The sequence below is a fragment of the Acanthochromis polyacanthus genome, chromosome 14 (assembly GCF_021347895.1).
Source record: "Acanthochromis polyacanthus isolate Apoly-LR-REF ecotype Palm Island chromosome 14, KAUST_Apoly_ChrSc, whole genome shotgun sequence".
NCBI lineage: Eukaryota > Metazoa > Chordata > Actinopteri > Pomacentridae > Acanthochromis > Acanthochromis polyacanthus.
The window spans coordinates 13,023,596-13,036,788 of record NC_067126.1 but is presented as its reverse complement, the minus strand read 5'-3'; the positions used below and the strand labels follow the sequence as shown (position 1 = coordinate 13,036,788).

Genomic DNA, 13,193 nt, shown 5'->3' with positions numbered 1-13,193 from the left:
AGACAGGAGTGTACAATAATGTACAAAATGAGCAAAACAATGTGCTATCTGAATATGGCAAATAAATCTATGCTAATAGATCCTAAAAATGAAATGAAGGACCTATAAATGTGCATAAAGTGTGCTCTATAACAGACGGTAGGACAACAAGTGGCTTGTGTAAAGCAAAAGAGAGAAGATACTTCAATATTCCAGCATTTCAATGAAATTCTGGACCTCAAAACACGCATGCAAAGAAGATTTTTTTTTTAGCAAAATAGCTGCATGTGACTGCAGGCAGTGAACAACACAGATCAGCACTACGAAAAACAGAATAAGATTTACCAGAGAACCATTCAGGCACAGTAAGACTGGTTGTTCTGAAACCTAATACAATACAATACAATACAATAACTTTATTCATCCCTGAAGAGAAATTGAATTGTCTGGGGTCTCATCTGTTTACTTTTGAATTAAACAGTCTAATTACTGATGGTAGAAAAGATGCTCTGAATCATTCTGTCCTGCAGCGCAGGGATAGGAGCCGCCCACCACCGATGTTTCGTTGTTAATAATCATAATAATCAGTTAATAATGACTTTCACAGTATTACCTTCATCCTTTTAATCGTCATTCTGTTATTTAAACGGTTATAATCGAATAATCTGACAATGTGAGAATAAATTTAGTCAAGAAAAGAAGAGAGAGAGAGAGAGAGAGAGAGAGAGAGTATAGACACAAGAGAGAGCTCCTGAAAAAATTACTAGAAAAGCTATAAATTAATACTAATTTGGATTAAAACTGGATAATTTTGCAAGGAACTAAAAAGGATTACAACTTTTTTACAATTTTCACCAACTATCAGGATTTTCACACACTTTTTGGACAAAATCACCTGAGGACTCTGAACCAAGGACCACACAAAGGATCTCACCCTACCAATTCGGATTAAAACTGGATAATTTTGCAAGGAACCAAAAAGGATTACAACATTTTTACAACTTTCATCAAGTTTTCACCAACTATCAGGATTTTCACACACTTTTTGGACAAAATCATCTGAAGATTCTGAACCAAGGACCACACAAAGGATCTCACCCAAAGACTGTTTTTCTACAGGAGAAACAGAACTAACATCTGGGAATAACACAGAACCTGAGTGAGTACTGCTGGTTTTGAGGCACAACTGAATAATACCCAAACTATCCAGCCATCCATAGTTTGAAAACAGTCACTAGTTTTATGCCTAAACTGGAAAAAAAAAGACTTGTATAAAGAGCCTACAGTATATCAGACTGAGACCTCTAACCCAGAAGTGTTGAGAGAAGAACAACGGAAGATGAGCACCACAACCCCCACAACCCCCCATCCACACATGCTAATGGCCCAACAGACTCCAAACACCTCCACACAGAAGCCATCAAGATAGAGTACCCAGGCAAATGCACAACTGACGCTGCAAGAAAGAAATTCAAAGAGGATCTCCTGAAGAGCAGCCCAGAAACACTCTTTGCAGACTGTGCCAAAACCGGGAGCATAACAAACTTTATCTTCCACACCGACCAGCCCCAGGCCTGGCATGCAGCCTTCAAAAACCACTACCCCTCTGTTCTTAACAGTGGTTTCAGTGTGTGAAAATAAATCCCAATGACAAACAGACCAACATACACTTTTACAAGGAGGGCAAGGTAATGATTCAGGGCAGCCTGAGCATTATTGAAGAGGACTTCTCCAAAATTAGAGAGAAGGCACAGGAGAAGACATCTCACACCTCCACCACAGACCAAACGACCATCCCTTTGTCTGCTGATAACCAAACGACCATCCCTTTGTCTGCTGATAACATTCCAGAAGCATCTGAAGACCAGCCCCCCACCACAGAGCCCAACTTGCTCCTGGAGCTAAGGGAGAAGTTCACACAGCTGGAGGTCAGACAACTGGAGCTGGAGCACATCATCATCTCACTCCAGACTGGGCAGACAACAGCCACAAACACAAACACATCCTCACCCAGAATAAGTGACACAGAGGAAGAGAGGGGCACATCTGCACTCTGGGCTGAGATAAAAAGAATGAAAGAGAAAGAAGAGTCCTTGAAGCAAGAGATGCAGCAGCTCTGGGCTGAAGTTAACCGGCTCAAGATCAACGGGGAAGCACTAAAACAGGAGAAGACGCATCTCAGAGATGAGCTGGAGAAGCTCCAAGAAGAAGTGAGGAAGAACAGCGAAAAACCTGAGAGCGCACACCCCACAGCTCCACAGGAGACACCTGAACAGCAGGACATGCACAACAGCCAGACCCAACCGACAGCACAACAAGACCAAGAAACGCAAACCCAACAGCCTCTTCCTCAACCAGACACCACTGCCACACCTACACACAGCAACCCAACACAACATCCACAAATCGTCCTTCTCATGGAAGGTACGTTGAGGAGAACAAACTGTTCCCAAACCACAGAGTCTCAAAAATTAAATGCCGGAACACAAGACATGCCATGGAGCTGCTGACAGAGGACCACCTGGGATCCCCCAGCCACATAATTATTCACACCGGCACAAACGACCTGAGGACACAGGGAGAAGAGGTGGCTAAGTCCATGAAAAGAGTGATAGAAAAAGCCACCTCCTCATTCCCAGACACAAAAGTGGTCATCGCCACCTTGCTTCCAAGGAGAGACTTCCACCCTACCCTCATCCACACAATAAACACACAAATTTCCAGAGACTGTGCAACAAAACCCAATGTCTATGTGGTACCCCACCCCACCCTGGACCTGCACAGCCTGTACGACCAAGTGCACATCCTTAAAGCAACAGTCCCAATCTTCGCAAGAACCCTGAAGGATGTCGCACTCAACCGGAGACCAAACACATCCCACAGAAGCCCACCATTGAGGCCAACACCCAGAGGACCTGCCCCCCTCAGAGGTTTCCCGGCTGCATTCAGAGGACCTGCTCCAGCCAGAAGTTTTCCCGCTGCTCCCAGAGGACCTGTCTCACCCAGAGGTTACCCTGTTACACCCTTGCCCAGCCCCACCCCCCTCCTGCCAACCTCACACCAAGCCAGCCCCACCCCCCTCCTGCCAACCCCACACCACACATATGCGCAGGCTGTTAGCAAAGCAAGCCCCAACCTTCCACCTAACAGAGCCCCACCCTGCGAGCTGAGCATACACCAGATGCTGAGTGAGCTCTACACAATCATGGTTAAGGCCTGAAACCCCACACACCTCACAAGAAAATGGAAAGTACATCTCTCACGATTTCATCCTGGAACATACAAGGCCTCAGGTCATATGCCTTTGGCCTTAAAAGCAAGAACCCAGACTTCATCAAGGAGATCACAAACACAGATATAATCATCTTACAGGAAACATGGCAAAGAGGAGAAACCCAAACTGGCTGCCCTGCTAGCTACAGAGAGCTTGTGGTACCATTCACCAAGCTAACAGGAGTAAAACAGGGAAGAGACTCTGGAGGTATACTAATATGGCTCAAATCCAAGCTGTCCCCCTCCATCAAACTAGTCAAGACAGGAACTTTTTTCATCTGGCTGGAAATAAGCAAAGACCTCACCTCCACTGAGAAAAACGTCTTCCTATGTGCCACCTACATCCCCCCAGCTGAATCTCCATACTTTGAAGAGGACATGTTCTCCATCCTAGAAGAGGAAATCAACAACTTCCAGGCTCAAGGACACATTGTAGTTTGTGGGGACCTCAATGCCAGGACAGGACGAGAACCAGACACTCTGAGCACCCAGGGGGACAAACACCTGCCAGGAGGCAGACACATCCTTTCCCCAACATGCCCCTCCAGACACAACTACGACAGAACAACCAGCAGACACGGATTACAACTCCTGCAGGTTTGTTGCTCGCTGGGCCTCTACATAGTCAACAGTCGAGTAAGAGGGGACTCCTACACGGTCTCACGGGGATTCGTGAAACTGTCACGTCAGTTTTTGTTTCGGTTTCGTGCGCACCAACACGATGTCGTCATGTTTTTCGTGCCGCTCACCATGAGCGAAACCCGCTGTGGTAATCACATCTGAAAGTGGTTTATACCGGCGGATTCATGACGATCTAAGGTGTCCATCGGCGTTTGTGGCCGCCGCTGCGGCCGCCACTGCGGCCGCCACTGCGGCCGCCGGACATTCTTTAAATTCCTATGCAAATTCGGCGGATTCATGACGATCTAAGCTGTCCATCGGTGTTTGCGGCCGCCACCCCAGCCGCCATTGCGGCCGCCGGACATCCGGCCGCAACAGCGGCCGGATCACATCTGAAAGTGGTTTATACTGGCGGATTCATGACGATTTAAGCTGTCCATCGGCGTTTGCGGCCGCTATTGCGGCCGGATGTCTGGCGGCCGCAAACGCTGATGGACAGCTTAAATCGTCATGAATCCGCCAAATTTGCATAGGAATTTAAAGAATGTCCGGCGGCCGAAGCGGCGGCCGCAGCGGCGGCCGCAAACGCCAATGGACAGCTTAGATCGTCATGAATCCGCCGGTATAAACCACTTTCAGATGTGATTACCACAGCGGGTTTCGCTCGTGGTGAGCGGCACGAAAAACATGACGACATCGTGTTGGTGCGCACGAAACCGAAACAAAAACTGACGTGACAGTTTCACGAATCCCCGTGAGACCGGGCTGGTATACATACAGCTCATCTCTGGGTGACAGCACAGTAGATTATTTCATCACAGACCTCAGCCTAATGTCCATTAGAGCGTTCACAGTAAGCAGACTAACCCCCCTTTCAGACCACAGCAAAACTACACTATACCTCAAAAGACCAAAATCTAACCTAGAGGAACCACAGCAATCCAAACTACACCCAATAAAAACCTGTTATAAATGGAGGGAGAACAGTGCAGAAACATACCAAAATGCCATTAGTCAACAAACCGTACAAACTCTCCTAGACCAGTATCTCAGTACATCATTTCAACTTAGCCGTGAAGGCATAAACGAGGCAGTAGAAAGCCTGAATAATATTTTTGACCTTTCAGCTTCCTTATCAAACCTCAAGGTCTCAAACAGAAAACCTGCAAACAATAAAAAAACATGACAAATGGTTTGATAATGAATGCAAAAATCTGAGAAAACAATTAAGGAACCTGTCAAACCAAAAACACAGAGAACCAGACAACCCAAACACACGCCGGCAATATAATGAAACATTAAAACAGTATAAAAACACAGTAAGAAAAAAGAGAGCCCAACCTGTTAAAGACCAGCTCCATGCCATCGAGGTGTCCATAAATAAAAATAAATTCTGGGATAATTGGAACACACTAAATAAACAGAAACAAGATGATCTACCCATTCAAAATGGTGGCGTGTGGGTAAATCATTTCACAAATCTATTTGGACCAATAGAAACAAATGAAGACCAAAAACACATTCTCAATAAACTGCACAGTTTAGAATCAGCTATAAAGGATTGCCAAAACCCATTAGACTCCCCCATCACACTAAAAGAGCTACAAGACAAGATAAATTCTCTAGAAACCAAGAAGGCATGTGGCACTGATGGCATCCTAAACGAAATGATTAAATTCACAGACCACAAATTCCAGCTCGCCATACTGAAACTTTTCAACACTGTCCTCAACGCCGGGATCTTCCCGGACGTTTGGAACAAAGGACTAATAACACCACTTCACAAGAGCGGAGACAAACTGGACCCCAACAACTACCGTGGAATCTGTGTCAACAGCAACCTCGGTAAAATCCTCTGCATGATTATAAACCACCGGTTCCTTCACCTCCTCACACAAAATAATGTCCTGAGCAAATCTCACATTGACTTTTTACCAAATTACCGCACAACTGATCACATTTTTACCCTCAGCACCCTGATAGAAAAACAAACAAGTAAAAAGAAAGGCAAACTATTCTCCTGTTTCGTAGACTTCAAAAAAGCATTCGATTCAATCTGGCACCAGGGTCTGCTGTACAAATTACTACAAAGTGGAATATGAGGGAAAACTTATGACATTATAAAGTCAATGTACACACACAACAAGTGTGCCGTTAAGATCGGCAACAAACACACAGGCTTCTTCCCTCAGAGAAGGGGGGTCAGACAGGGATGCAGTCTGAGCTCAACCCTCTTCAACATTTACATCAATGAACTGGCAGAAGCTCTGGAGCAATCTGCAGCAATCTGCAGCACCGGGCATCACACTGGCAGACACAGAGGTCAAATGCCTGCTGTTTGCAGATGACCTGGTGCTGCTGTCACCAACTTAAGAAAGGTTACACATATCTTGGCCTAAACATCAATTACACTGGAAATTTAAACAAAGCTGTGAACGATCTGAGGGATAAGGCGAGAAGAGCTTTCTATGCCATCAAAAAGAACATTAAATTAGACATCCCAATTCTAATCTGGCTCAAAATTCTGAATTCAGTTATAGAACCAATTTCTCTCTATGGTTGTGAAATCTGGGGACCAATCGCCAACCAAGATTATACAAAATGGGACAAACACCAAATTGAGACTCTGCATGCAGAACTCTGCAAATCTATTCTTCACATTCAGCGCAAAACACCAAACAATGCATGCAGAGCAGAATTAGGACAATACCCTCTAATTATTAAAATCCAGAAGAGAGCTCTAAAATTCTATGAGCACCTTCAGGAGAGTGAGCCCAGCACTCTCCACTACAAAGCCCTCACCCACAGATGGGCTGTGAACACATGCCCCCTCAGCCAGCTGCTTCTAGGACTCTGCCCACAAACACAAGCAAAGCCACCAAACAGACAGCCAATCAGACCCAACCAAATTATAAAGAAACAGAAAGAGAAATACCTGAACCACTGGACAGAATCCATTAAACACCAGAGCAAACTGGAAACATATTCGGCCCTAAACAGAAAATACATGGTGGCAGAATACCTGAGCACCGTAACCGACCCACAGCTCGGGAGATCCTTGACCAGGTACAGGCTCAGCGAGCACAACCTGGCCATCGAGAGAGGCCGGCACAGACAGACCTGGACCCCCCGAGAGGACAGACTGTGCCTCCACTGCAAACAGGGTCAGCTGGAGACCGAACTGCACTTCCTGACCGCCTGCCCCCTGTACCAGGACCTCAGGGACACCTACTTCCCCCTCATCACACACACACACACCGACTTTCAGAGCATACCTAACATGCTCAAACTGCCATACCTGCTCGGGGAAGTACGGCAGTGTGCAAACACGGCAGCCAGGTTCGTACACGGCTGTGACAGAAAAAGAACAGAAAAACTAAAACCCCCATGAACACTTTACAGCCCTACTGCACACTTGTACTTTCAGCACTTAGAAAGTACAAAGAGACTATATATTTTTATTCTTTTTAATTTTATTCTTATTTTATAGTATTTGCACTACTGTCTTGCACTCCAGTGAAGTGTGTTAAACTGTTTATTTTGTGTGCTTTTTTTATGTAATGCTTTGGCAATGCGAATGTGTGTTTGTCATGCCAATAAAGCCTCTTTGAATTGAATTGAATTGAATTGAGAGATTTACAAAAAATGATAAGTTTAAAGTCAGTGGAATAAAAACAAACTTTGCACTTACCTGTATGAGCGACATGTTACTGAGGTGCAGTCTGAACAGGTAGTTCCTGGATTGATTAGAGAGGAAACGTACATGTGTGAGTAACTGGCCTCCACACAGGAAAATGTGTTTAGCAATGCAGATTAAGAGTTACAGAACAGCTGTTGTCAGCTTAACATGTAGTCCATTAATGGACCATTAGTCTTAAGTTATTGTTTTTACTTTTATGCAAGTCTGTAGTTTTACATGTTCGTGCAATATTTGTTGTATTCTCATGCCAGGTCAAACCAGGCAAAAGTTTAACTTCTATATTCTTTTGAGAATGTGAACACACAATCGCACACACTATTGCGGCATGACATATCTTCCAAATTCATCCCTCCTGCCAAATCCAAAGCTTAGCGAGGCCTCAGCAGAGCACTTTCGAAGCGTCATTATCCGAAAACCGCATTGTATGAGTGAGTCAGAAAGGATATCACATTCTCAGTAATGTGCTCTGTGGGGTGAAAAGCTGAGTGGATTTACAGTTTCTTACCTGGCACCCACAATAAGCTCATTCCTAGTCAGGTCAAGGGTGAGCTGGGAGTAGTCTCTCACGCCAGGGTGGAAGAAAGTGGAAATCCACGGGCTGAGAGCTGCATGAACGGAGGAGAGAAAAAAGATTACAAGAAGCTACATCATGTCAGAAGATGAGAGTAGCAACATTTAGAGATGAGAGTTTGCTACCTGCATACAAAATCTTTATCTGTTGGTATTTTCATGCCTTGCTGATAGGTAAAATTCATAATTGAAGTCATTTATTGAGCAAAAAATTGAAGGTATCTTATTGTATCTCTTAAGGTTCTGGATTGTTGGTCAGAATACACAAGCAAACTGACGTTGTCACACTAGAAACATAATATAATGGGACATTTTTCAGTTAATTTTTGATATTTTTCAGACTAAATGGTTAACTGATTATCTACAAGAATGACTAATGAACAAGTCATCAATGAGAAATATTGCTATTTGGCAGCTGCAGCGGTGAAAAGTGCAAAACCATTCCTGCTCTGTGATAGCATTTCCTACCGAGAGGGACAAAGCTGTCCAGGGTCACATCTGGCACAAAAGTCCAGATCCAACCTGTCATTCGGACAAACAAAGCTCTGCATGGTGCACAAGGTGGAGACCTCAGCGCTATTTGACACTGGCATTTACAAATCAAAATTTCAAAGCAGCGGAGCTGAGAGGTCGCCCAGCAGGGCATTCAATGTCACATTGAAAACTGCTGGAAAAGAGCATTTTCTCTTGAATCTCCGTGTGACCCAAAGTGCAGACCTTTAAACGGATTTTGCCACATGGAAGCTTGTGCAGCATAAAGGGATTTGCTGCATTTCTTGTGCTGTACACAGCATCACAGTAGTTAGCTCAGACTGAGATTCCTTTAACAAAACTTGAAAAGCTGAGTCGAGTAAAACAGATAAAAACTTTGCAAAGGGGGAAACAATGATGATTCCGATACCTGGCACCGCTGTGAATTAATATTAAACAGCATTAATTAACTTTATGATTGTATTGTAGTTTCCTGTACTGTTAGATTATCAGAATGTAGAAAATCCAAACCAAAAATCTCATCCCAACGACCACATGACAGATTTTGCCTCACCGCTAATAACTATTCATTAGGGAAGCAGTCATCAAACATTTAAAACCTTAAACCTTCATTTTCTTGAAACATTAAAGTAGATGGAAAAATTTTGAGGCTACGGGCCCAAAATTACATCAAAGCGTTGAGGAAAAAGTCAGAGCGAACAGTAAAATTTCTTACGGCGGCGGTGATTGAACCCAAAAGCAGGCACTCAGACAGGTGGATGATTACTGTAATATGGATTTAATAATGAACTCAACACAAAAACACTCCACATGGGAGGCACAAAAATAAACAGGGCGGGGTACAAACTGAACTAAGGGGACTGGCCGTGGTGAGGGCAAAAACTAAACTGAAACAGAGGGTGACTCACGTCAGAAGTCCGGGGGTCGGGAGACGAGGCAGGGACAGAGCTGATGAGAACTGGTGGCGGGGTTGTGGCAGGGACAGCGGGGTAGGGAGAACCAGAACAGACGGGGGAGTCCAGAGCGGAAGGGGAGACTGGAGCGGACGAGGGATTCCAGGGCAGGAGGGGAGACGGAGCAGACGAGGGAGTCCAGGACCGGTGGGGAGACAGAGCCTTGAGCAGACCGGTGTGACTCTTGCAGGGGAACCGCAGGCAATGACCCAGCAGAGAGTCATTGGCAGTGCCAGGCTTTATCTGCAGCTGATTGCAGATTCGGGGCAGCTGCGCTCCTCCGCAGCCGCTCTTAATCAGCCAGAGCGCAGCACAGGAGAGGGAGGGGCCATGACAAAATTAGTCTCCATCATGTACAGGGATGGATTTGAGGATTGATAGGGCCCATATGGCTCCATCATCTGGAAGCATAGCTGCATATATGCATGATAGAAAGACAGAAGGCCGCAGCTACAATACAGTATGCTTCTCCTTATTTAAGATACAGATGCAACACACACAGTTAGAGGAGAGACGCAAAAACACACACATTATTGTGAAGGTATTGACAGGAAACTTGAGTGAAGTGAGTTTTCTGCCAGATGTGGATCTAAATAGAGGAGCTGTTGTCAGACTGAACTTTTGTAGTTGAGAGGCGATCAAGGCTGAATGAGTGGATTATTTTCAGAGTAAATTAAATGGAATTAATAAGAAGAAATGAAAGGAACTGTATTACAGTTGTAATGAGACCTCTGTTAATCTATGCTTGTCAAATTGTCAAATTGCTTGTCAAAATAATGTGCTTCTTTCAACCATACAAGCCCTGGGTCATTGTCAGGGTAATTTTATGACCTTTACTTTCAATTTAGACATTGTAAGAGTTAGCCACACATGCTGCATCTTGTTTTCACCTTTTTTGGTCCCTTAATACATTTTGTTTGTGCTATTTTTGCAGTCCTTCATGCCCAAATAATGCAACAACTGATTGGATTTGCATTGGTAATAAACCCGAACAACTTCACACAGCAGTGAATGTGGATTATACTGCCTCTGTCACTAATGACGACGGTGTGACACTGAGCCCGGAACAGCCTGCGTTTCCCCTAGCCGTCCTCCAGAGCAAGGATGTGGACCCTCCCAGATTGTCCTAAAAAGTAGGACTGGGACCCAGTCGTCCTCTTGGAGAGAGGACGTGGACTGGGATGTAATAGCAGACATACAGTTGTGGTCAAAAGTTTACATACACTTGTAAAGAACATAATGTCATAGCTCTCTTGAGTTTCCAGTTATTTCTACAACTCTGATTTTTCTCTGATAGAATGATTGGAACAGATACTTCTTTGTCACAAAAAACATTCATGAAGTTTGGTTCTTTTATGACTTTATTATGGGTTAACAGAAAAAGTGACCAAATCTGCTGGGTCAAAAAAATACATACAGAAACATTAATTAGCAATTTTGGTGACTTAGAAAGTTGTGTCAATGAAATGAGCTTCATAGCATGGCCTCTTAACTTCTTGTGAGTGATTATGAGTGACTACAGCTGGTGACTTCTGAGTTCATTTAAATAGGGCTTATTGGATACAAACGCCCACAAATGATATAATGGGAAAGTCAAAGGAGCTCAGCATGGATCTGAAAAAGCGAATCATTGATTTGAATAAGTCAGGAAAATCCCTTGGAGCCATTTCAAAGCAGCTGCATGTCCCAAGAGCAGCAGTGCAACCAATTGTTTGTAACTAAAAGGTGCATGGCACTGTTTTTGTCACTGTCACGATCAGGGAGAAAATGTAAGCTATCACCTGCTGCTGAGAGAAGACTGGTCAGCAGTGTGAAGAGTCAACCGAGAACCACCAAAAAGCAGATCTGCCAAGAATTAGAAGCTGCTGGAGCACAGGTGTCAGTGTCCACAGTCAAGCGTGTTTTGCATTGCCATGGACTGAGAGGTTGCCTTGCAAAAAGGAAGCCCTTGCTCCAAAAAGTGGCACCTTAAGGCTCGACTTAAGTTTGCTGCTGATCACATGGACAAAGATAGGACCTTCTGGAGGAAAGTTCTGTGGACAGACGAAACAAAAATCGAGCTGTTGGGCCACAATGCCCAGCAATATGTTTGGAGGAGAAAAGGTGAGGCCTTTAACCTCAAGAACACCATGCCTACCATCAAGCACGGTGGTGGTAGTATTATGCTGTGGGGCTGTTTTGCTGCCAATGGAACTGGTGCTTTACAGAGAGTAAATGAGATCATGAAGAAGGAGGATTACCTTTAAATTCTTCAAGATAACCTAAAATAATCAGCCTGAAAGTTGGGTCTTGGGCACACTTGGGTGTTCCAAAAGGACAATGACCCCAAACACACATCAAAAGTTGTAATGGAATGTCTAAATCAGGCTCGAATTAAGGTTTTAGAATGGCTTTCCCAAAGTCCTGACTTAAATCCCATTGAGAACATGTGGACAATGCTGAAGAAACAAGTCCATGTCAGAAAGCCAACAGGTTTAACTGAACTGCGCCAATTTTGTCAAGAGGAGTGGTTAAAGATTCAACTAGAAGCTTGCCAGAAGCCCCCTCCAGGCCCATTGCCAGAAGCTCCCCTCCAGCATTACTGTCTAGCTTTAAAGTCCAGCAGTAGTCCCATGTTGCTGGATTTGAGCTGGTTTTAACTCCTTTTTTTACCTGTAGTGGTGCAAGTACAACTTATCGGTGCTGGACAGAGGACACAAGTTTAGAATAACAAGTAAAATATGTCCACCACACTCAAATGACTAGATCCATGTTTGTGTTCCTCGTGGTTTGCAAAGAAGACTGAGCTACCGGTCTATTTAGTCACTGTTCTGGTGCTTAATATCTCCAGAATTCATACTTGTGAGAATTATATAGTGCATACTGTAGTTATTTGTAGACAGCTCACACACTCATTCAAAATAATCAATGTGGCCCAAAATGGCTACCAAAAGCGCCTAATTGAAGTGAAAATGGCCAATGGACGTGTAACCAAATACGAGCATTCCTGCATGTATATTTTTGACCGAGCAGATTTGGTCACTTTTTCTGTTAACTCCCAATAAAGTCATAAAAGAACCAAACTTCATGAATGTTTTTTGTGACAAAGAAGTATCTGTACCAATCACTCTATCAGAGAAAAATCAGAGTTGTAGAAATAACTGGAAACTCAAGAGAGCTATGACATTATGTTCTTTACAAGTGTATGTAAACTTTTGACCACAACTGTATGTCTGCTATTACATCCCAGTCCACGTCCTCTCTCCAAGAGGACGACTGGGTCCCAGTCCTACTTTTTAGGACAATCTGGGAGGGTCCACATCCTTGCTCTGGAGGACGGCTAGGGGAAATGCAGGCTGTTCCAGACTCAGTGTCACACCGCCGTCATTAGTGACAGAGGCAGTGTAATCCAACATAGTGTAATCCAACATCCACTGCCGTCTGAAGTTGGTCTTTATTGCAGGTGATGGGATGAGCTACAGGTGTGAGGCTCTCACAGCGGTACCTAATCTGCTGAACTTTTGACCACAACTGTATGTTGGAGATGATGCAGAAATTTCTGGTAATTTCGAGAGCAGCTTTCTGTCTGCTGCACAGAACAAGTATCATCAGAGGACTAACTTTGG

General features: G+C 44.3%; 1 protein-coding gene across 1 annotated transcript in view; it reads right to left on the bottom strand.

Moving 5' to 3' along the window:
- sema5ba (sema domain, seven thrombospondin repeats (type 1 and type 1-like), transmembrane domain (TM) and short cytoplasmic domain, (semaphorin) 5Ba) overlaps positions 1-13,193 on the bottom strand; it is a 393,180-nt gene that overhangs the window by 193,880 nt on the left and 186,107 nt on the right. The window contains 2 exon segments of the mRNA XM_051958892.1: positions 7,565-7,610; positions 8,079-8,178. Coding sequence (XP_051814852.1) covers positions 7,565-7,610; positions 8,079-8,178 — 146 coding nt within the window.